The sequence below is a fragment of the Mastigoproctus giganteus genome, chromosome 4, assembly GCF_048544385.1.
Source record: "Mastigoproctus giganteus isolate SK-2022 chromosome 4, ASM4854438v1, whole genome shotgun sequence".
Lineage (NCBI taxonomy): Eukaryota > Metazoa > Arthropoda > Arachnida > Uropygi > Thelyphonidae > Mastigoproctus > Mastigoproctus giganteus.
The window spans coordinates 200,328,046-200,353,349 of record NC_143578.1 but is presented as its reverse complement, the minus strand read 5'-3'; the positions used below and the strand labels follow the sequence as shown (position 1 = coordinate 200,353,349).

General features: G+C 35.0%; 1 protein-coding gene across 1 annotated transcript in view; it reads left to right on the top strand.

The window, feature by feature from the left end:
- The window catches only part of cm (AP-3 complex subunit carmine), a 136,772-nt gene that overhangs the window by 49,866 nt on the left and 61,602 nt on the right, over positions 1-25,304 (top strand). The window contains exons 4-6 of the mRNA XM_090371985.1: positions 2,120-2,241; positions 8,884-9,043; positions 21,501-21,614. Of these exons, the coding sequence (XP_090228111.1) occupies positions 2,120-2,241; positions 8,884-9,043; positions 21,501-21,614 (396 nt within the window). The remainder of the gene's footprint in view (positions 1-2,119; positions 2,242-8,883; positions 9,044-21,500; positions 21,615-25,304) is intronic.

Genomic DNA, 25,304 nt, shown 5'->3' with positions numbered 1-25,304 from the left:
CGACCTCGTAAGTAAACTGCCAGGTACATCTACAGAAAACGAAGAAGGCTTCAAGGTGAGCAGGGGATGGTTAGATAACTTTAAGAGGAGAAGTGGCATCCATAGTGTTGTGAGGCACGGAGTGGCTGCGAGTTCGGACGCTAAGGCAGCTGAGGCGTTCATTGCCGAGTTCCAGAAGCTCATGGTTTCCGAGTGTTACCTGCTGCAGCAAGTTTTTAATTGCGAAGAGACGGGGCTTTTTTTGGAAAAAGATGCCAAAGAGGACCTACATTACAGCAGAAGGGAATGCAATGCTCGGTCACAAGCCCATGAAAGACCGTCTAACCCTCTTGCTGTGTGCTAATGCAAGTGGTGATTTCAAAGTCAAGCCCCTGCTCGTGTATCATTCTGAGAATCCACAAGCCTTCAAGAAATGCAAGGTGCAGAAGAGCCAGTTAAACGTTATGTGGAGGTCCAACAGCAAGGCTTGGGTCACTCGTATCTTGTTCGTTGAGTGGATCAATGAGGTCTTCGGTCCTGCAGTGAAGAAATACCTTTTAGAAAAAAAATTGCCACTCAAAGTCTTGCTGGTTATGGATAATGCTCCTGCTCATCCTCCAGGCCTTGAGGACGACTTACTGGAAGAATTCGAGTTCATTAAGGTCAAGTTCCTTCCTCCCAACATTACTCCAGCCCATGGATCAGCAGGTCATTTCGAACTTTAAAAAGCTTTACATCAAGGCACTATTTCAGCGATGCTTTGAGGTGACCGAAGGAACTAACCTTACCCTCCGAGAGTTTTAAAATCATTTCCACATTGTAAACTGCTTCAAGATCCTTGATAAAGCCTGAGATGGGGTCACCAAGAGAACCCTCAATTCTTCTTGGAGAAAACTGTGGTCTGATTACATTGAGGGGTTTGCTCATGAACAGGAGCTGCCAGTTGTTGATGAAATTGTGTCCTTGGGGGAGACCATGGGACTGGAGGTGAATAAGGACGACAATCAAGAGCTGGTGGAGGAACATGGTCAGGAGTTTACCACCGACGAACCGATGGATCTGCATCGCGAGCAACAGCAAAAGGTTATGGAGGAGATCTCGTCTGAGGAGGAGGAGAAAAAAACGAAGACATCCCTCTCTTCAAATGAGATTAGGGAGGTGTGTAAAATGTGGGAAACAGTGCAACATTTTGTATAAAAGCACCACCTGAGTAAGGCTGTGGTGCGAGCGATGAATATGTTTAATGACAATGAATATGTCATATTTCTGTGAAATCCTCAAAAAAGAGGCAAAAGCAAGTGTCATTGGATAGGTTCCTTGTTAAAGTCACACAAAAAGAGAGTCAACAGATAGCAGTGATTCCATTAGTGACAGTGAAAGTCGTCCTACCCAATAATTAATAAATTCGATTGCTTTATGTATATTAAATTTAAATATTAAAAATATAAAAGGTATATATGTATTTTGTATTAATCATTTTTATATGAATATTTTTGAGTTTTGGAACGAATCATCTGGGTTTCCATTATTTCTTATGGGGAAATTCACTTTGATATACGAGTGCTTTGGATTACAAGCATGTTTCCGGAATGAATTATGCTCGCAAACCAAGATACCACTGTATTAGATACATGGCAGTAACCGTGTAAAATAAATTCGACCCATTTCCATTAATATAGCACTGTAGAACTAATTAAGTTTTTAATTTATGGATGTTGTTATTTAGCTTCTGATGTTACTTTACTGTCTTATATCCATTTTTTGCTTATTATTCCTTAAATGTATCCATGCCATACAATCAGAGTATGTATCTCATAAAAATCAATCTTGACTTCACATAGTACTTTTCAGCAGTATATGAAATATGCTTCTGTTAAGTACTTACGTTCTACATGTTAGTCATATGCTTATTGCCATAGTTACAAATTTCAGTTTATAGCCAACAGAACAAAATAACTTCAAAAGCATGTGAATTTAAATCATATAAATTTGCTTTATTCTTAACAAATTTAGTCACTGTCCCTATGGATGTTAATGTATGCCAGTTGTAACTTAAAAAGAAACAAATTTTGAGTCTTCTTTAAGATTAATGTAACTATAAAAACTTGAGTTAATTTGTTATAAAATCTCTTTGCTATAGTTGCTAGATGAGATGCTAGATAATGGCTTTCCACTTGCTACAGAGTTAAACATTCTGAAAGAAATGATTAAGCCACCAAATATACTACGCACCATTGCCAATACTGTGACTGGACGTTCAAAGTTAGTAAATGTTTATACTTTCATTTGAATTGTACTTCATCTGCAAAGAAAATTTATATATTTATATGATTAATATTTCATTATAGGATTGATTTATAAACATCTAATTGCCATTGTTATGTCCTTCTTCCCACCCCAGTATTTTGTCTGTCACATTTGGTTTGAGTGAGAGCTAGACATTAACTATGTTTGTCTCATTAATAGCTGATCAGCAATGTATACTACATAATCAAAATCACACTTTGTCATTTATCCTTTTTTTTTTTTTTTTTCTGTTGTGACCAATACACAAGGGGTATTTGAAAAGTTTCCTGCTTACCATATAGCAGTAGTGGTAAACGTTGCAAGAAAGCAAACTTATATAGCGTCAGCCAAAAAAAAAAAAAACCTACAGTTCACCCATCTCTACCCTCCAAGAATTTGTCTAGTTCTTCCTTGAATTTATTCAACCCATTCAGTTTCACACAACTGATGGAAGCCTGCTGTTCCAACAATAAACCATCTGCTGATTGAAGACAAACTTCCACACATCTATTCTGCAACCATTCTTCCTCAACTTGAATTTATGCTCCCTCATTTGTAGTCTCATCAAGTGGGAAAATATCATTAACATTCAGCTTACTCAATCCAGTCAAGGCTTTAAACACCTCAGTCAGATCTCCCCATGGGTGCCTAGGCTCAAGATGCTACAATTTGCAGAACTGAAGCCTTTCTAGGTAAGAGCACCCTTTTGTACCCTTCACCAGTCTGTTTGCTCTTCTCTGCACCCATTCCAGCAGATCTACATCCTTCTTGAAGTGAGGCCTCCAGACCTGTATACAGTACTCAAGATGCACCCTAACCTCAGCCTTATGCAAAGGAATAATCACTTCCTTATCCCTGCTAGCACAGTTTCTGTATTTCATTGACAGAATCCCATGAGCTGTTCTGGCAGCATGTTTGAACTGCTCAGAGAATTTCATGTCCTACTGCACAATTAACTCTTTTTCATATGCAGTACTTTGCATTTGTCAATTTTAAACTTCAACTGCTATTTCTCAGCCTATTTACCCAAATTCCCTAGATCTTGTTGCAGTAGCTCATCTTGATGACTATCTTTGACCATCCTGCCAACCTTTGTATCGTCTGCAAACTTAGACATTAAGCCTAATATACCTTCATTAATATCATTGATACATATCGAAAACAACAATAGGCCCAGCACTGAACATTAGTCTGCAAAGAGCAGTGCCCATTGATAACCAGTCTCAGTCTTATTATTATTATTAATAGCCATATGGTGCAAGGAATCCTGAGGCTTATGCTGCACCAGGAAAAAAAAAAATTCCCGGGTTACTCTGTGAGAGAGAGAGAGAGAGAGAGAGAGAGAGAGAGAGAGAGAGAGAGAGAGAGAGAGAGAGAGAGAGTCAAAAGTAGAAGGGAATTACCAAGAAAGAGAAGAATGATGATATCCAACTCAGGACCCTGGGTGTGTGTCTTCTTGCACTTAACCATCCATTTATCCATAGCAGTAACTTGCCTTTAATGCCACATTGCTCCAGTTTGTACAGCAGTCTTTTATGTGCAACAGTATCAAAAGATTCCTGAAATCCAAGTATATGATGGATGGAAAATTGTTTTGCATCCAGTTCTTTGGTTGCTGCATCATAGTAAATCTTTTTTACTATCAGCAAATATTTTTGTACCCTTTCTATTCAAGTGTATGCCATCTATGTAAAAACCCCAGTAATGTGAGGAGTGTTGTCATTAAAATAGTGAATTCAACCTCCTGGTTAGAACAACTGTAGGGCTAACAGAAATGTGGTGTCACCCAGAAATATGGATATAATGTATTTAGGAAGGATAAGGATAAGGAGTGGGGGGGGGGGGGAGAAATTATGCTTCTTACCAAAAGCAGCCTGAGAACAAGAAGAGCTTTCACAGATTCAAAGATACCTCTCTCTCTGTGTGTGTGTGTGTGTGTGTGTGTGTGTGTGTGTGTGTGTGTGTGTGTGTGTGTGTGTGTGTGTGTGGTAGTTGGAAAGCAAAGGTATAATGAGAGTGATCTACAGCTGTGAAGAGTATGATGAGTGTGTGGTGCGAGGTAGTTGGAAAGCAAAGGTATAATGAGAGTGATCTACAGCTGTGAAGAGTATGATGAGAGTCCCTATGCACAGATGGAATGGGTAAGCGAATGTGAGTGTCTTGTTACGGGTGATTTCAATTTGTCCCTAATTTATTGGAGTAAGCGGGAGGGAGACTCAGCAGAGGAACAAAATTTTTAAATAAACTAGATGATTATGCCAACATATTGAAGAAAACACTAGGAGTGTGAATATTCTAGACCCTATCATTACTCACAAATCAGATGATATCATAGGACTCACAGTACAGAAGGAGGTGATCACACAGTCATTGCTTGGAAGATGAAGAAAGGCAGGTGTTTTAATTTCAGGAAATGGGACTATGACAATTGAAAACACTACATGGCACCTATCAGTTGGGCAGGTTGCAGAGTTAGGGTGAATACATTAGTATTATGAAATACCTTTAAAGCAATGATTATAGAAGCCATGAACACATGTATCATTAAGAAAATAAAGCATAATGCTGAAATGAATAAATACAGAGCTAGCCAATCTAATAGAGTAGAAAAAGATGTCATGGGACAGTTATAGAAATGTAATGAAGCCTACAACAGTTACAAGTTGTAGGTACTAGTACGATCTGTACTAGTACCACAGAAAAGGTTGAGGTGAAAAAGCTGAGTATGAGAAAGCACTGGTTACTAGATCAAAGAACAGGCACAAGGAGTTTTTAATGTGCATGAATACAAAAAAAACAAGAAAATGAATCAGATCAGACACTTGTGTAATGGTTGTGTTAAAGTCAGCCACAGCTGATGATGATGGACTAAATGGGTACTTTTCATCAATCTTTACTGGCAAAAAAAAAATCCTTCATGGTGAGGAAGGGTTTGCAAATGAGCTGAGATATATCAAATAGTGATTTTGAAATTACAGATGACTTTTTATTAGAAAACTTTAGAGCTTAAAGGCAAATAAGACTCTTGGATTGATAGCCAGTAATTTTGAGGGAGATGGCCAGAGAGTGCATTGAACCATTAAGGTTAATTATGAGGGCATCATTGGACCCAGAAGAGATTTCTTTTGGACTGGAGAAGTGCCAGCGTATTGCCAAGACAATAAAGGTGGTTCTAAGAGTGAAGTGGTTAACTACAGACTGATCAGCCTAACTTTAATGACTGGGAAAATCTTGGAAGCAATGATTAAGAGTGCAACCAGGAACATTTAGATAGAAATGTGCATTCTGAAGGATGCACAACATGGTTTTGTTAAGAGAAAATCACTTTAACTACCTGGTTAGATATTTTGACACAGTCGTGAGCTGGATGTAAGAAATAATTTTGACATAGTTTATTTGGATTTTTAGTAAGGCATTGACAGTCCCTTATGAGAGGTAAAGGATTGAGTATAAGCTGGAACACAATGGCTGCATGGTAGAAAGCAGAGGGTTATAAATAGACCTTTGACAGGGAATAGTAAAATGAATGAAGGAAAAATTTTCAATCTTATAAAGAATTCCAGAACTAGGGGCCATGAATTCATATTATGAGGGAAAAGGTTTAGACTGGATTGCAGGAAGTTTTCTTTTAGTCAGCATACTGGAACACGTTACCTCCATGGGTAACTTGTTCCAGTCTGACAGCATGGAGAAAGTCAATAGTCAACTGGATAGTTACTTACATGAGGAAGGAAGCACATAATTAATCTATTTTCTTATATATTTTCTTTTATGTTTCTTTATTTTTATTGTTATTTTTGATTTATTATTATTCTTTAATTGTTATTATTATTTTTTTACTGATGCAGAAAAAGCCTGTGGCTCCCTTGCACTCTATGGCTAATATTGATATCACATGTTACTAACTTTTTCAGTATAGCAAGTGGTGAGTTGTAGAATATCAGGAAATTGTCTATATCATATTTTTGCAAAGATAAGGAATACTCATCAGTAGTGTGTGATGGGAGTTTGTATACAATAAAATCCCATTAGAACAAACTTCTTGGGGGTACATGAATCATTTTGTTGTACCAGAACTTAATTTTAATGAATATCTCTGCAAATTATTTCAGTTTGTAGCAATATTATTTTTTGGTACTATTTGTTCAGAGTTTATTTTGAAACTATATTTTATTATAAAAAAATGCCACATATTCAAAAATACAGAAGATACTTATTGTTACTTTAGTATAAACTTTAAAACATTAAAAAAATTTGTTAATTTTAAACTTATTGTTACTTTTCACATAATTAATATATCAGTTTCGTTTTTAACTCTTTTCCTCCTAGAATTAGTGTGAAAATTCAACTTTAGCACAATTGAAAATATTTGAGTGTCACAGGGGTTAAAAAAATCATTATCATTCAAAAAGGTGGAAAAATGTAATAGGTTTGATAATAAATTTTTTGCCATTGCTTTAAAACTTCAGTGCAAGGAGATGCTTCCATAGCCATAATTACACAATTGGTTTTGGTTTTTTTTTTAGGAGCATTAGCAACTAAGGCCATATTGCTCTGGGGATATGCGGTTGTCATTCTCTGACCTTTCAGGATCCTCCGTATTTGGTGGGCACGGGCTCGAACCCTGTGTCTAATCAAGAAGCGTGTGCTACGCACTGCTGATCCTGCCCACCTGGCTACGGAGGCGCCACCGCGACTCAAGTGTTGTCAAGCGGCATACAGATGCTTGTCGATTTGAAAGCCATCATTAAACAGCATGTAGCGAATATCCCCAATGAGATGCTATGTGAAACTATCACACGCAGTCCTCCATTTTCAGAATGTCATCTCAAGTGAAGGAAAGCACATAGAATAATATGTAGATTTCTAAGTTTTGATATTAAAATCTAATCCTAAGTTATGTATTCCATCTCATGTTTACAGTGCCAATTTCTCCCCTGGTGGCAGAAATATGAACTAATTTTTTTTTTTTTTTTCCTTCTACAGATCCTTTCCCCATATCCTAAATGACTTACCTACCAATTTTCACAGCGCTATCTCTAACTGTTTTGACACTAGGGTCTTCTGAATAGGGAAACTTATTTTATAACCACCCGGTATATACATAGCTGTCAACTCTTCCGATTTAGTTGGAAATTTTCATAAATTGAATGTGTCAACTTAATGTCATCTGGTCTTCCAATAAGTTTAGTTTTCTTCCAATTTTTGTTCAAAGTTTTATTTTTCAGATACGTAATATGTAATTTTTTTTTATTACAGACCTACCGAATTTAACAATATGCACTTAAAAGCCATTGTTAGGTGGTCTGTTCATGTTTATCCTATAGTGACTGCATGCTACCAGAATATGTTAATTTTAATTTGGTGGTGGTAGTAGTAGTGGCATGATGTTGTGTGAGTTTTTTTTTTTTTTTTGGTAGTTGTTGGCGCCAAGTTGGTAGTTGCATAGGCTTCTGTGGCCATAATGCACCTCCCAAGGTTTTTTTTTTCTTTTTTTTCAGTACTTTGATCCAAGCCCGAGGCGGGAATCGAACCCGCGACCTTTGGGTTGCTAGGCAGGCACTTTACCCACCCGGCTAGCCCGGTCGGCTTCGTGTGAGTATTCGGTCATTTACCCAAGAATAAAAAATTCTTCATTTTAGTGTATGGAGAAAGTGTTATTTATTTTTAATTTAAAGCATTTTTCACTACTTAATGCCTTACCATTCATTCGTTATGCCTTGTCTTTGTCATTAGTGTTTATTATCAGTAAGCTGACATATGGCTCACCTCGTATTGTTTCTTAGAGTATCATTTTGAAATCATTTTATTTCTAAGAAATACCACACATTCAGAAATATGGGATGGTGGTAGATACAACTTAATGTCCTCAAGTTGTTTAAGGATGTTCCTCCCACCAGCCTCAATCCTCTGTAGTCATACCACTGTTCCCTTTTTTTTTTTTTTTTTTTTTTGTTTTGAAACAAAATTTGATGCTCATTATAATCATTCATTTTAAAATGCAATGAAACATATAAAACACCTTTTATTCAATGTGTGCTAATTCAGATTGACTGAAGATAAATGGGCAATTCATACATAACTATATATATAGTAATGCATGAATTGCTATTTATTACTATGTGCAGATGTCACTGAACATGTAAAAGTCACAATCTGCTACATTTCTGCAATTTCAAGATACAAATTTATGTTGCATATTGTCTGCCATTGTACAATTTTTTAATTGGGGAAATGGGGAGAAAATAGGAACAGTGGGAAATGGATGATATGGAATTAGTTTAAAAAATTACATTCCCTATTGAATAATAAAAATAATTACTTCAGTGATTGCAAGATTTATTTTATTGCATTAAAAAAATGTCTCCTAAATATTAGGCAGGATAAGGGAAATTCAGAGTTTTCATTTATGCAGAATTAGAAAAACTTAAGGTGGTGGTGTGATTTGATTTCTAGCAATGTTTACTATATTTAATATTGTGTTTATTGACTTAACATGATATAATTTTATTAATTCTTATAATTTTATAAAATTATAATCTTACAGTTTTATTATTTGAATTGTAATTTAATGAAATTTGATGTAGGATAAAGTTTAATAGTTACAAATTTGTTCAGTATTAGCAACACACTTCCTACTGGTCAGTTGTCCAACATTCCGTGGAGGAGGACAGGAGTGAAATATACCAATAATGAAGCATATTTTGACATTATAGAGGAAGTGGATGCCATTATAGATAAAAGTGGATCTGTTGTATCAGCTGAAATTCAAGGTTATGTAAGTACTCAGTATTTCTTTAGATAATATGAAATATATACAAGAGCCTGTTAAAAAAAAGTGAATCAAGATATTTAATAAAGTGTTGTTTATTTAAAAGTACTCCATAGGTATTAAACCTATATGGTGGTGACAGAGTGGTATAATTATACCTATCCCACCAGCTATTTGTGCTGTCTGCAGTATGGTTTTGATAGCTGTAGTAATATTTCTGTATCCACCACACCTTGACCTCATCATCTCACTTAATTTGCTTAACTTTCTAACTAAATACTTGGAGACTGTGAAGTGACAGATCTGAACTGTTTAACCACTGTAGTCGTACACCCAAGATAATGGGCAGTGTTCCTGTTGGGTATTACTATAATTGTGCATGCTGATCAGAAACAAACATAAGGATTTTATTGATAGGGAGGATAGTTCTTTATGATAATTGTACTGGTTTATCAGTGATGTCAGAGTTTCTTTCCAGGGATGCATTCAGAGGTATGATGAAAAAATGTATAATGAAAAAATTCACGAGAAATAAGGAACCAAACTATATATGTAGCTATTTGAGACACAACTACACATGTTATTAATTAGGAACACATCTCTGAAAATTAATTTTTTGCATTTCTAACTGAAATGAATTTTTGATTAAATAAAAAAAACAACAACTTAGTTAATGTATGTAGTGCATTACATTTCAGGTACATTCAGTTTTTTTTTACTTAAATTAAATGAATTTTTATTCTTTTTCTGTGATTAATTTGAAGTGAAAAGTAAATATAGTTATCTTCTTATCAATCAATTACTAAGATTATAACTTTATAGAACACTTAATAAAACACTTTGTAGTTCACCACTCTCTAAACTTAGCCATTCAGTTTAATTACAACTGTATAGTATTTATTACACTCCTCCCATGTACATGTTAGCATATATGCATAATGCACCTATCTTCACCATGTCTGTTTGTCTGTCCTTCCTCATGCAACGATGTGACTCCCAGCTGGTGGATTTTCAGAAATTTTGTATTTGGGCCTCTTAAAAATATTTGTTGAGCCATTCCAAATTTCATTAAAATGAGCCATAAAAATCTGGCAATTATTTATTTTTTCCATACAATTTGTATGTAAAAAAAAATTCATAAATTAAATGTAGTTTTAATGAAGTATTGTTATCTTTAGACAGGTCGTAAATACTTCAGGTGTATTGTTATTTCACGAACATGGTTAACTTGTAAAGGTAATATAGACACAGAGAGAGAGAGAGAGAGAGAGAGAGAGAGACTCAAAACAGAGTATACGGGAGGGAAAGTAATAAATATCATACAGTTGTAATTAAACTGAATGGCTACATTTAGAGAACAAAAAACTAGTTTTATTAAGTGTTCTATAAAGTTATAATCCTAGTAATTAATTTATAAGGAGATAACTATATTTACTTTTCACTTCTATTAATCACAGAAAAAGAAGAAAAAAAAATTCAATTAATTTAAGGAAAAAAATCAAGCACACTGTGTATATTAACTTTCTTTTTTTTTTTATAAATGTTGCGTGGGTTATCCCTATACTATATATTGCAGCTGGAGCACTCGATATTATATATTTAATGCCATATGCTGGTTGGAGGAATGAATGAAAAATGTGGAGGAGATGCACACATACAAAATTTCCTTGGTTCACACATAAAATTTGTTGCTTTTTGCTCATTTTTCTGTTATAAATCACAAATTTTTACTATTTCTTACTAACGTGCCTGAAATATTACATTATGTATATTAACTAACTTGTTACATTTCATATATGAATTTAATTTTTACATACAAATTGTATGGGAAAAGCAAAAAAGAAATAATAATTGCCAGATTTATATATGTCTGATTTTAATGAGATTTGGAATGATTTGAAAAATATTATTAAAAGGCCCAAATATAAAATTTTATGAAATTCCTCCACTGGGAGTGGAGTTTTTACATGCAGATGGGCAGAAATATCACTTGCACAAACTTTCACACACAAACTCTCACACACAATATGTTATGACTCTACCCTGAGGGTAGAGTCATAACATATTGTGTGTGATGTGTTATGACTCTACCCTGAGGGTAGAGTCATAACACATGGTACTACATGATGCGGCGCCTCCGTAGCCAGGTGGGCAGGAGCAGCAGTGCATAGCACACACTTCTTGATTAGACCGGGGTTTGAGCCCGTGACCACCAAATACGGAGGATGCGGAAAGGTCAGGGATATGACCACCGCATATCCCTGGAGCAATATGGCCTTAGTTGCTAATGCTCCTAAAAACCAAAATAACAACAACAACAACCAGCAATAAAAGAATTGACTCCACGGTAACTGCATTTGCCGAGATCTAATTTAACCCTCTTATCTCTTTTAGTCTGTCTGCCTTGATGGAGCAATGAGATAGTGCTCTATTTATTAGTGTTTGAATAATGCTATGTCATAAGGCAGCCATATGAAATTAATAATTATAGTTGGTGTATTGTCTTGTGGACATAGACTTGTGATAAACTGATGTTATTAGATGTAATACCATTTTGTTGCCACTGGGAAGTATGGTGAATACATTGCCATTGTACCTCCTCCATTAAGGTTATGGGTAATGGAGAAAATTAAAAAGGATATTCAAAATCCTCCATGAAAGTGGTTTTCAAATGAGAACTGTAGAGCCCGTGGCAGTTTTCTAGGCACATATGTATTACTTCAGAGATGTCTGCAGTAGTGAGTTTAGTTCTATTATTTAAGTATGGTGACTTTTCAGTTGCTGATGAACTCTGTTCAGAGCATTGGTTATGGGAATGCAGGTATATAATGTGGTAACATCATAGGAGACCAGGAGATTTTGTTCTCTGATATTCTGGTTTCTCAAACATTGTATAAAATCTTGACTTAAATTTATTTCCGTAGTCACACATGTTTATGACAACTGTTAAGTGTCCTTTATCTGCAAGGACAATTTTTATGTCAGAGCTATTTCATAGGTACTTAATGTTGTATGGGGGGTGGGGTGCTGAGAAATTTTCAGCCAAATCCACTTCCAATTTAAAAAATTTTTTTTTTTTTGACAAATGAGTGTCAAATTATGAAAGAGCATATCTTTTTATGTTAAACAGCCTATTTTCCTGGAAGTTTTTACAGTTAAACAGATAAAGTGAAGAAATGTCACTTTCAGCAAAACTGAAGTTATGAAATACCTGCTTCTACAGGGAAAAATACCAAAAGAAATTCATGCTTATATGTTAGCATTAGTAGAGGCATATGATGCAAGAAATCAAGCTTATATAGCATCAGCCAAAAAAAAAAACCTGCACATTTCACCCATCCATTCACTCCAAATGTTTGTCTAGTTCTGCCTTGAACTTATTTAAGTTGTCAACCTCCACTACAACAGATGGAGGTTTGTTCCATCTATCAATTACCTGCTGGCTAAACACAAATTTACACACATCTATTCTGCAGTTGTATTTCCGTAGTTTGAATTTATGTCCCCTCAGGTGAGTAAACAGAGCAAGAAGAAGAATCCCATCAGCATTGAGCTTGCTCAAACAAATTCAAGGCCTTATACATCTCAATTACATCACCTCACAAGTGCCTAGTCTACAGATGCTGCAATTTGCAGAATTTGAGCCTTTCTAGTAACAGCAACTGCACAATATCTGACTGCACAATTACCCCCAGGTCCTTTTCATTCTCCACTACTCTGAGTGTAGTACCACCCAGTTGGTACCCAATGTTGGCAACATTAGGAGAACAATGTCTGTGTCATTCAACCACGAAAAGCCGGGTTGCAAATTTTAAAATGGTGTTTTTTTGACACTGAGGATGCAAAGAGGACAGAAGGACAATTTCTGCAATAATGCCTGAAAACTTTGATGCCATGATACTTTTGTATAGATATATTTCTGCTAAACAGATAATTGAGACTAAGCATGTTAGGGGAAAATGTTGGATATATTATTTGTGACATCTTGGATGTGTGTGTAACCATTTCTGCCAAATGGGTTCCCCAAATGTATGAATGCTGATCAAAGGTGACAACATGTCCTGTCTTCAACTGCTTCTTCACCATTTCAATCATCGTGCCAATGATTTTTTTGGGGTGAATTGGATGAATTATGGTTGTTTCATTACACTCTTTCAACCAAAGAATGGTTGAAAGAGTGGAGGCACAGTGGCTCCCCCTCCCATCCTGTCCAAAGAAGTTCCACACCCAGAAGTCTGCACCCGGAAAGGTCATGGCCGTGTCTTTTAGGACAAGGATGGGAGTTTTTCTACCTGAAAAAAGGATAAATGATAACTGCTGAGCATTATTCATCCCTTTTGGACAAACTGAAGGAGGAATGCGAAACTCAGAGGAAAGCTCACTTGAGAAGAGTGTTGTTTTTGCAGGACAATGTTCCAGCACATGCATAGCACACAAAACACATGCCATATTGTCTGATCTAGGCTTCTAGCTTCATCATCATCACCACCCATATTCATCAGATCTTGCACCCTTGGACTACTACTGCTTCCCAAAGCTCAAAATCATCTAAAGTTTCAAACTTACATATCAGCAACAGAAGCCTGGTTTTGGAAGCAGTCTTTCATTTTCTATTTGAAAGTGTTTTACAAATGCTGCAACATGGTTCTAGAAAGCATGTGGATTTGAAACAAATCTGATGAATAAACTACAGTCGACTCTGTATTTTCCAGGATAGATGGTAAAATAAAAATCCTGGATAATTGATTTCCCGGTTAATCCAAAAATACAGTAAGTCCCCGACATACGTTCCAGGACTTCTTATGTAAGTCGAGTTTTTAACTAGGGAATGACTAATAAAATATTGCTCCTATATCTGTGATATGCCAAAATTACAAAAAAACCACATATCCTCAGAAGAATGAAGAAAAATAGTTATATATTTTTCAATTAGTTAGTTATATATTTTTTATATACAGTGTATTAATTATATATATATAGAAAAATAGTTATATATTTTTCAATTAGTTAGTTATATATTTTTTAATTAGTTCAATTAAAAACTTTATCTGGGGACAGCTGTGATGTTGTTGGAGTGGCACATACGAAAAGAAAACATTGAAGGAAGAAATTGTACAGTAAAAACTGATATGTATTTCGTAGCCATGGTTATCATAGTTGACTTCATTGGTGCTGATTCCTTCACCGCTTCTCGTATTCTGTCTTTCTTCTTTATTATTGTGTTCACCGTTGACACTGACAAATCTAAATTCATTATGATACTTGTTCATGTTTGACCATTTTCAAACATCCTTATTTTAATTTTCTGATCCGAATCGCTCGTTTTCCTTTTTTTTTTTTTTTTTTTGATAGATTTACTAGTACTGCTGTCACTTATTCTCTTAGTTGGCATCATGATAACGATCAAAATTATTATTATTATTATCATCTAAACATGAAAAGGAATAAAATTCTTTACATAAAATTTCATTTTATGTAAAGAATTTCACAGGGTTAAGGCAAAAACTCACTATTATCACCCCACGCGATCTAACATTTTACTAAACACCTTCTGGAGGTCACTACCATAAAACAATAAAAACAATTATTTGTACATTCTGGGTTATTGGGCTTTTCTGTTACTGCAATTCATTATAAACAGATAGTAAATTCGATTGTATTGCATTTGCGATAATACCAATAGCTGGAATTCTGTGGGATTTTAAGTTATTATGGTGAAATGTGTCCCCTTCACTGAAATCTTCAGCCACATAAAAAAAAAACCTAAATAAATTTTAAAAATCTTTTCATTCCTATTTTGAAGCTTGTGACTCCATATCCTGCTTGTGCAATTTGTGCATGCTGTGATCGTCTTTATTGACTGCTTATATTGTTATTATTCTGTTTTAAATTTTACAATCCTAAAAAAGAAAAAAAATTGAGTAAAAAAAATTAACGTAAGTTCGAAGTTACGTAAGTCGGGGACTTACTACAGTACTGTATATCCAAAAATGTTCAGCAATCTACGTAAAAAATATGCCGATAGATAAAAAAACTTACCACGCGCTACTCGTGTGTCCAATACGATGCTTTCCTTTATTTTTTTCGATGTTGATTTTAAATCTAATAGCTTCCTTTTATTTTTTACGATGTCATGTATGGTTTGGTCACTAACATTATAATGGTTCATTAGAGATTTAACGAATGCACCATTTTCAAACTTTTGAATAATTTCAAGTTTTTCTTTATACCCATCATTTTCACGATTTCTAAACAAAAAAAAAATTTTGTTATCCCTGACATAAATAACGAAACATTTTTTCTTTTTGCAGTGCAACGAAACAGAACAATCAAAGTGACCACTAAAACAAACTAAACATTTCTTCTCTCTCTCTCTTTTTTTTTTTTTTTTTTTTTTTTTTTTTGTGTGTGTGTGAAGACAGTGGGGGGTTACAAGATAATAATCTCCCAATGACGACTTTATAATGCCCTGCTTGTCACTTATTTATGACTTGCAAAACATCTGTTTATACGTATTCTAGTTATTACTTGAATTTTATGATTTCTAGTTGATTTTTTTTTTGTAGTCTTGAAGTGTCCCTTTTAAACCGATCACGGTAAATCAAGAGTTTGCTGTATATATGTTGTTGTTGTTATTTGGTTTTTAGGAGCATTAGCAACTAAGGCCATATTGCTCCGGGATATGCGGTGGTCATTCTCTGACCTTTTCGCATTCTCCGTATTTGGTGGTGCTGTATATATGTATAATTGGATTATCTTATATCTTTCAATTAGGACAAGAGCTTATCAAATCCCCTTTAGCTAGTGATGAGTGAGAGCCATAATTGAAATATTGGTTATGGAATTTTCCTAATTGCTTGTATGCAAATATGGTAATTAAGAAATCAACAAGAAGGGGAGGGGGACCAACGGTGGAGGTATTTGATCCGACATTATCGAAAGTGCTGTAAACACTCATTCAGTAGTCTACTCAGTCCATCATATTTAGATATATATATATACAGTAAACCCCCGCTATTCGCGGGGGTTACGTTCCTGAGAAATGCCGCGAATACCGAAAACGCGAATACTGAGTTATGGCTCCCATAGTAATAAAGGGGTTCCGTTCCAAAGTATGAAATATATAAGAAAAACTAGTCTAAAATTTTGTCTATGTATGTATTATATGTACCTTCATAATATGACTATGTACATAGACAGTACATAGTGAAATGCAAGCATATGGCATTGAAATGAAAATAAGAAACAATTTAATATTAAATGTAATATTTATTAGAAATTTCAAACAAATCTTTCAAACCAGCGTCTTTGATAGCTAAAAAACCTATCCCGCCAGTGCTATCACCAGTTTCGCTAAAGCGTTGATAAGGAGTTTTGCCTTTTCACGAATGATGAGTGAATTTAACGGAATTTTATTTTGAGTTCGGTCTTCTATCCACAGATTTAAAGCCTTTTCCATTTTTTCTAATTTAACATCACGAGTTACAGAGCAAATTTTTGAAGCAATTAGCGCGTTTTCGTGGACGCTACGGCGGATTTTTTCTTCCGATTTTTTGATTGCTTGTACTGTTGACTCATTGATTTTATAATGTTTTGCCACTGAGGAGACACTTTCACCATTAGAAATTTTATCTAATAACTCAATTTTATTCGCTAATGTCATCACCTTCTTTGATATTTTCACATTTCTCTTGTTATTCGTAGTCATATTTTTGTAGGAGTTAGAAAGAACTTGTCCACAATAAAGTCACTTTCTTCCGTTAACACACTCGAAAAAGTCTGTTTTACACTGCAAAACGGTAGATTTATCACTTTTGTAAGCATATCAATTTATAAATTGATAAATTTATTCAATTTATAAGCATATAAATTAAAAGCAAACGACGAAACCTTCCATAACAAGCACATAACACATGTTGAACAAGGATTAGCGAGAAACATCCACGCTCGCGATTTTGTCACCCCTCTCCCCCCACCCACTGAGTGCTGTTTTGACCGGGAAAGATAATTTTAGCCACGCCCATGTTTTTTATGGCGGAAAATATTCACGGCGCTTTAAAATTCACATTTTTTAGGTTTCATTTTATATCAAATTGGCGATCGCGAATACGCGAAACCGCGAATACAGATACCGCGAATAGCGGGGGTTATGTTCCTGAGAAATGCCGCGAATACTGAAAACACGAATACCGAGTTATGGCTCCCATAGTAATAAAGGGGTTCCATTCCAAAGTATGAAATATATAAGAAAAACTAGTCTAAAATTTTGTCTAAAATATGTATGTATTATATGTACCTTCATAATATGACTATGTACATAGACAGTACGTAGTGAAATACAAGCGTAAGGCATCAAAATGAAAATAAGAAACAATTTAATATTAAATGTAATATTTATTAGAAATTTCAAACAAATCTTTCAATCCAGCGCCTTTGCTAGCTAAAAAACTTATCCCGCCAGTTCTATCACCAGTTTCACTAAAGTGTTGATAAAGGTGTTTTGCCTTTTCACGAATGATGAGTGAACTTAAGGGAATTTTATTTTGAGTTCGGTCTTCTATCCACAGATTTAAAGCTTTTTCCATTTTTTCTAATTTAACATCATGAGTTACAGAGCAAATTTTTGAAGCAATTAGCGCATTTTCACGGACACTACGGCGGATTTTTCTTCCGATTTCTTGATTGATCGTACCGTTGACTTATTGATTTTATTATGTTTTGCCACTGACGAGACACTTTCACCATTAGAAATTTTGTCTAATAACTGAATTTTACTCGCTAATGTCATCACCTTCTTTGATCTTTTCACAATTCCCTTGTTATTCGTAGCCATATTTTTGTAGGGGTTAGAAAAGAATTTGTCCACAATAAAGTCACTTTCTTCCGTTAACACACTCAAAAAAGTCTGTTTACACCAACACACTGCAAAACGGTAGATTTTTCACTTTTGTAAGCATATCAATTTATAAATTGATAAATTTATTCAATTTATAAGCATATAAATTAAAAGCAAACGACGAAACCTTCCATGACAAGTGCATAGCACATACTGAACAAGGATTAGCGAGAAACATCCACGCTCACAATTTTGTCACCCCTCTCCCCCCCCACACCCACTGAGCGCTGTTTTGACCGGGAAAGATGATTTTAGCCACGCCCATGTTTTTTTATGGCGGAAAATGTTCACGGCAATTTAAAATTCACATTTTTTTAGGTTTAATTTTATATTAAATCAGCGACTGTGAATACAGATACCGCGAATAGCGGGGGTTTACTGTATATATAGTTCTGGGCAGTAATCCATACAGTTACTATTGTTGTTGATTTCATATTCAATTATTATTATTTATTATTATTATTAGCCATATGGTGCAAGGAAGCCTGAGGCTTATGTTGCGCCAGCCAAAAAAAAAATTACCCTGAGAGAGAGACAGAGACAGAGAGAACAAGAGTCAGAAGTAGAATGGAATCACCAAGAAAAAGAAGAATGATATCCAGCTCAGGACCCTGGATGTGCCAAGCCCGTACTCACCAGATGTGAACCCCTGGGGTTAATTGCACATATTCGATTATGAAAATGTCATAAGTGATTATTGTGGACTGTTCTTGCGGATATCACAAATTACTAATTTGCTTATAATCAATTATATTGATTACTAAAATAATTAACTATTATCATTTGATTATGTCCATCACTAATTGTAGCTGAACTATTTGTTAAATTGGCTCTAGTCTTTTTTGCTGATCTTACAGTATCTGTAGACATCTAGAAGGTGATCATATTTTGAATAATAGAACTGCACTTGCTATTACAGACATTTGTGAAGTAAAACGTTGTGAAGTTTGTTTTTGAAAAGACCATGTATAAATAATACCATAGTTTAGCCATGGGTTCACTATTAGTTCTTGCATGGTAAATAATGGCGCCTCCGTAGCCAGGTGGGAAGGAGCAGCAGTGCGTAGCACACGCTTCTTGATTAGACCGGGGTTCGAGCCCATCACCACCAAATACGGAGGATGTGAAAGGTCAGGGACTGACCACCGCATATCCCGGAGCAATATGGCCTTAGTTGCTAATGCTCCTAAAAACCAAAAAAAAAAAATAACAAATAGCATGGTAAATAAACTTTGTTACGGAGGATTTTTTAATCTGATATCCTCTTTAATTCCCCTTTCCCATCACCTTATGGAGAAGGCACACTACTGAAGTATGTGGAATACATCAGTATTCACCATACTTTCTTTGGGCAGCAAAACAGCTTTCTTGGCCTATCTTAACAGTAAATCTGAATTTTCCTGTCCTGTTTTCATCCTTGTCAAAAAAAACGTTTTAAAATTTGCACCACAGTTTTTGATGGTTGAATAGCATGGATACTCTCCTAATGTTGCCAACATAATCAGCATGATTTTTTTTTTTTTTTGGCGTTTTCCCTAAGAAACAGGTATTTCATAACCTATACTTTTAGTTTTACTGAAAGTGATATTTCTTCAGCTTGTAAAAAATGAGAATGGTTATTGAGTTTTTTGAAGCAAATGAGCTATTTAACGTAAAGAGATATGCTCTTTCATAATTTGACATCCATTTGTCAAAAAAAAAAAAAAAAAAAAGTGGGTTTGGCCAAGAATAAACCTGACATAATAATTGTCCTTGCAAATAAAAGACACTTAGCAGTTGTCATGAACATGCATGACTATAGAAATAAACCACTAGAATATCTCAATGACATATAAAGTCACTTGACCACCATTTTTAAATTATCTTGAAAGGAAGTTAATTCTTTGCTTAGGAAGTGCTTAATAAAGGAAAGATTGGTAAAAAGCACCCTGGTAGTAGTGTGCCCCTGCTGGTAGTGTGCAGTATTGGAGTCTGCACACTACCAGCAGGGGCAGACTTTGGCCTAGGCAGACTAGGTAACTGCCTAGGACCTGTAAAACAGTTTTATTATACATTTTTTTTTATGTTATTTTATTTCAAATTTATAATGTTCCACTTGTTTCGTGCCAATCAATCAAAGCATCTTTGCACGGCGCGTTATCTGGTGAATCATCATGTATACCGTGCCAGGAATGGTATACACAACGGTTCACCAGATAGTGCTAGTTGCACATTAATTAGGCAGATTTAGTTACTTAATCAATGCCTCTGTTGTACGTTGGTATGAACTATTTGATTTAAGTTGGCAACTTCAATAATAGAGTTCAAATGTTTTATTCTGTATGTGTAAATATAACGAGTGTTCAAACACTTTTTATAGTCAGAGGACTCCTTTTAGCTTTCAACATAATACAAGACCTGTATTTTTATATTTAGTAATAGAAGACCTTTTTTAACCCATTCAACTGTGTCCTCCATTACAATTTCTGAAAGATGGCAACCCTAGGTGGGGCCCGAAATGAGAATCTTGCCTAGGGCCTGATTTTTTATTAGTCCGCCACTGACTACTGGCTGCAATTGCAGTTGTTTCTGTGTGCTTCCAAGTCCATAAACCAGACATTCCTTATGCCTGATCATATTTGGCATCGGCACCCCTATACACAAACTTTCATGCTTTATATCTAACATCACACTGTCTCTGGAAGAAGAACAGATTTTAGAGTAAATTCAAGTCAAGATTTTATACAATGTTTGAAAAACCAGAATATCAGTGAACAAGATTTCCTGATCTCTTATGATGTTATTACCTTATATACCCACATTACCAAAACCAATGCTGTGAACAGTGTTCATTGAAAACTGGAAAGTGACCATACTTAAATAATAGAACTAAACTCACTACTGTAGACATCTCTGTAATACATATGTGCTTAGATAACTGCCATGGGCTCTACCATTAGTTCTCACTTGGAAAACCACTTTCACAGAGGATTTTGAATCTAACGTCCTTCTTAATTTTCTCCATTTACCTGTACAAGTACATTGACAATGTATTCATTATACTTCTCACGGGCAACAAAACTGTATTCTTAGCCTATCATAACAGTAAACTTGAATTTTTGAAATTCGCTACGGAAATCAAGAAAAATCACTCACTTCCATTCTTAGATATCATGATTTAAAGATTGGATGACATCTAATAACATCAGTTCATCACAAGCCTATGTCCACAAGACAATACACCAACTATAATTCATTTCATATGACTGCTCTATGATGTGGCATTGTCCAAACCCTAATAAATAAAGCATGATCTCATTGCTCCATCAGAAGCAGACAGACTAAAAGATATTGAGAGGGTTAAACTAGATCACAGCAAATGTAATTACCCAGAGTCAATTCTTAATTGCTGTGATCTATTTTTATACCTTTTATGCACTTTATATTTATGAGTTGTTATAATGTCCCCATATGCTTGTTTGTGAGAAAAATTTAAATTCTTAATGTAAGAATTTAATTGCAATGAAATAATTAATCATATATAAAGTAGCTTCTCTTAATCATTAATAATTGTTTTTTGTTACCTAGATTGATTGCTGTATTAAATTGAGTGGCATGCCAGACCTTAGTTTATCGTTTGTAAACCCTCGTGTTTTTGATGATGTCAGCTTCCATCCGTGTGTTCGTTTTAGGCGTTGGGAGGTTAGTTGAAAAATAGTACATTTATTCTTAGATATATACTTTCTGCTTATTGTATTTAGCTTTGAATAAAACTTGTGTTGAGATTGTGTGTGTACACACACACTATTGTAAGTAAGAATTTAAAGTATATGTAGTATGGTAGGCTGAGGTCTTCATTGTGCAGACAAAAAAAAAACTGCAGCCATTATCAATCCATTGCAGGATTGAAACCTCCTCAACGATTCATGTTGAGGTAAATGGGCCATAATCTGCCGCTGGTCCAGTGTGGGTTGGCGGAGGATGCCAACCTAAAGGAAGTAAGGAAAGGGAAGTATAAGAAAAAGGTAGTACAAATATAAGAAAAGAAGATTTTAAAAGCTAAAAGATGGTGAAGAAATAATACAAATAGTAATAATGTATATAATCAATATGAGAAAGATAATATCTACAAAATTACTTATCAACATTAATGCTTAAATTCTTTAGTTTTTTTTTTTTAGCAAATAATGCACAATTATTAAATATTCATGACCAAGGAAAGGTGTAAAATAAATTCAAAACATCAGTAGTGAAAGAATATTATGGTGGAACGTCACAGCAAACTTCATCAGGAACCACAACTGTGATAATCCATCTGGGCCATGTTTCATATATCTAAACTAATATAAGTAGATCATAAAGGAAATAGTACTAATATAGGTAATAATAAGATAATAAAAATAATATTATAAATTTAGAAAATGCATTTGGTAAAAGTGGTGGTCCCAGTGCTATGTATCATGTGTAAATATAACATGTAAATATATCATTAACATGTTCACTGCTGGAACACAAACTTGCATCCAAACGAACTGCAATTTTTGTGCCTTAACATACAATATGTATCTATTCAATTTTGTCAATAAATGAGTGCTGCAAAAGGAAAGGCACAAGAAATGAACAACTGACTGATATAGTTACACTGAACCATGGGCTATCAAAACTAAAATTACTGTAACACAGAGCAAAAACGGATACAAAAAATAGATTGTGACAAGTTTAATAATAGAAAATATATGTATATTAGATTAGATACATACAAACAAAAAGCTTTCAGTTGTTTTGTCAACCTTCTTCAGTTAAACTGACAGTTAAGAATGGAGCCTGAGGATGTGTACTGCCAATCTTGTTTGTTTGTTTGTTTGTTATTTGGTTTTTAGGAGCATTAGCAACTAAGGCCATATTGTTCCGGGTATATGCAGTGGTCATTCCTTGACCTTTCCGCATCCTCCGTATTTGGTGGTGACTGGCTCAAACCCCGGTCTAATCAAGAAGCGTGTGCTACGCACTGCTGCTCCTTCCCACCTGGCTACGGAGGCGCCTTGCCAATCTTGTACGTGAAGTGCGTGATTAATTGTTGGATGTTGAAGCCTGTGGCTGTGATGCATGCGGATGTTGCCAGCGTTTGTCAATAGTCAGGATTGTTGTTTCGATGATAGGGTGAACTTGACATCCACTGTTCCTGTTGACTGAGGTATTAGAGCATTTGATGTTCAACGACTCCAACCAGGCACGTCGTCGATAGTGGCGGGACTTATCCACAATCACGACATCGCGGTGTGGGTCAATGTCGTGGTGGGTTGCCCAAATGTGTTCGGCAATAGCTGAGTGCTCCACATCCACTAAGCAGATTGCTCTTTTGTGTTCGGAAAGGCGTTTTTAGAGCCGTCTCCCAGTTTCCCCGATGTAGCAGCTAGTGCAGTCATGGCAAGATATGCGGTAGACCAATCCGCTTTGTAGTAAGGTGGGGACCGGTGTTTTTACCTTAGAGATGAGGGATCGTAATTTTCTGCCTGGGAGTTGTACACATTTTATTCCATGTGATTTTAAGACTCTACAAACCTGTTGTGATATGTTTGGGTAGTATGGGATAAAGGTGCTCGCGGCTGAGTTACCTTGGATGTTTATGTTGGTCGCTACGTGGCCATGTGTCTGTAGGTCACACCTGTCAAGGGTATTGATGGGATAGCCACACCTCGTAAGATCCGCCTTGACTTTATGCAGCCTTAATCGTCCGAGTAAGCAGGTGTGACTGGGGTCTGAACCGGAGAACACTCAAACTCCTGTATAACGCTATATTCCTCCCTGTTATTACATACGGATCCGGGATTTGGTACCATAGAGCAATAATTGTTCGCAATAAATGCAAACTGGAAACAATTCAGCGAAGTATACTGCTTGCCATTATCAGGGCCTGTTGCACAGTAAGTTCTCCGGCCCTACAGGTTCTTGCAGGTGTCCTCCCCCTTGACTTGGAGGTTATCCGTCGAGGATTGCACTACTGCCTGTCGCGGGGAATCCCAGCTACCATCTTTGGACATACCATCGACACCCGCACTGACTGCAAGCAAGAAAAGAAAAAACTAGCTGCCATGCTACTACAAATCTGGCAGACAAGATGGGAGGAGACGGACAAGGGCCTGATAACTAAGAAATTCATCCCGAATGTCAAACTAGTTTATCCAAAGTCGTCGCCTTGGTTCTCTCCTGGCCTCTACTGTACATATGTTATAACTGGACACGGCTCTATAAATCATAAGTTGACTACCTTGGGAATCATCAATAATCCCTACTGTACATGTGGAGAAATTGAAGATTGGGACCATCTTCTTTATAACTGCCCAATTTATAACGATCTTCGAGGAACACTGTACACCAGGCTACAACACATACCTCAAGGACAGGAGCACCTGCTAATTTCTGAAGAACAATATTATAAATCATTAACGGAGTACGCACAGAACCTCTTTTCTAGGCGCAGGACTCTACAACCAACTCAAGCCAGGGATAGAAACCTGTAAAGGACTTACTCAAACTTGAAGTAAAAAATCTGTACTTGACTGTTTTACCAGCATCGACTTGCTAACCCTGGAACATCCAAAGTAGGATTACCTGCTAACTTTCCATATGGTTTGGTAGGCTCCAGTGGTCTTGACCACTCCACCGCAAAATATAAGTCACACTCAGCACTCTCGCTGAGTGGTTTTTCTACCCTTCTGGAGTTATCCCCTCCCCTTTTCTCCTGGTGGGGCATATGCTCCACTGTCAATTTATGGGATGCCCTTACCTACATCACCTTACTCTTACTTTCATCCCCCACTTCTTCCGTACTGCCGCACTCTACCTTATTTTTTATTTATTTTATTTTATTATTATTGGTTTTTTTTATTATTATTTTTTAATTTTATTTATTTATTTTTTTTATTTTATTATTATTGGTTTTTTTATTATTATTTTTTAATTTTATTTATTTATTTTTTTTTATATTTTTTATTTTTTTATTTTTATTTATTTATTTTTTTATTTTATTTTATTTTATTTTTATTTATTTATTTTTTATTTTATTTTATTTTATTTTTATTTATTTGTTATTATTATTATTTTTTTATTTTTTTATTATTTTTTTATTTTTTTATTTTTATTTATTTATTTTTTATTTTATTTTATTTTATTTTTATTTATTTGTTATTATTATTATTATTTTTATTTTATTTTATTTATTTATTTATTTTATTTTTTTATTTTATTTTATTTATTTATTTATTTTTTTTTTTATTTATTTTTTTATTTATTTGTTGTTATTATTATTTTTTATTATTATTATTTATTTATTTTTATTTTTTTTTAATTTCATTATTATTATTTTTATTTTTTTATTATTATTTTTTATTT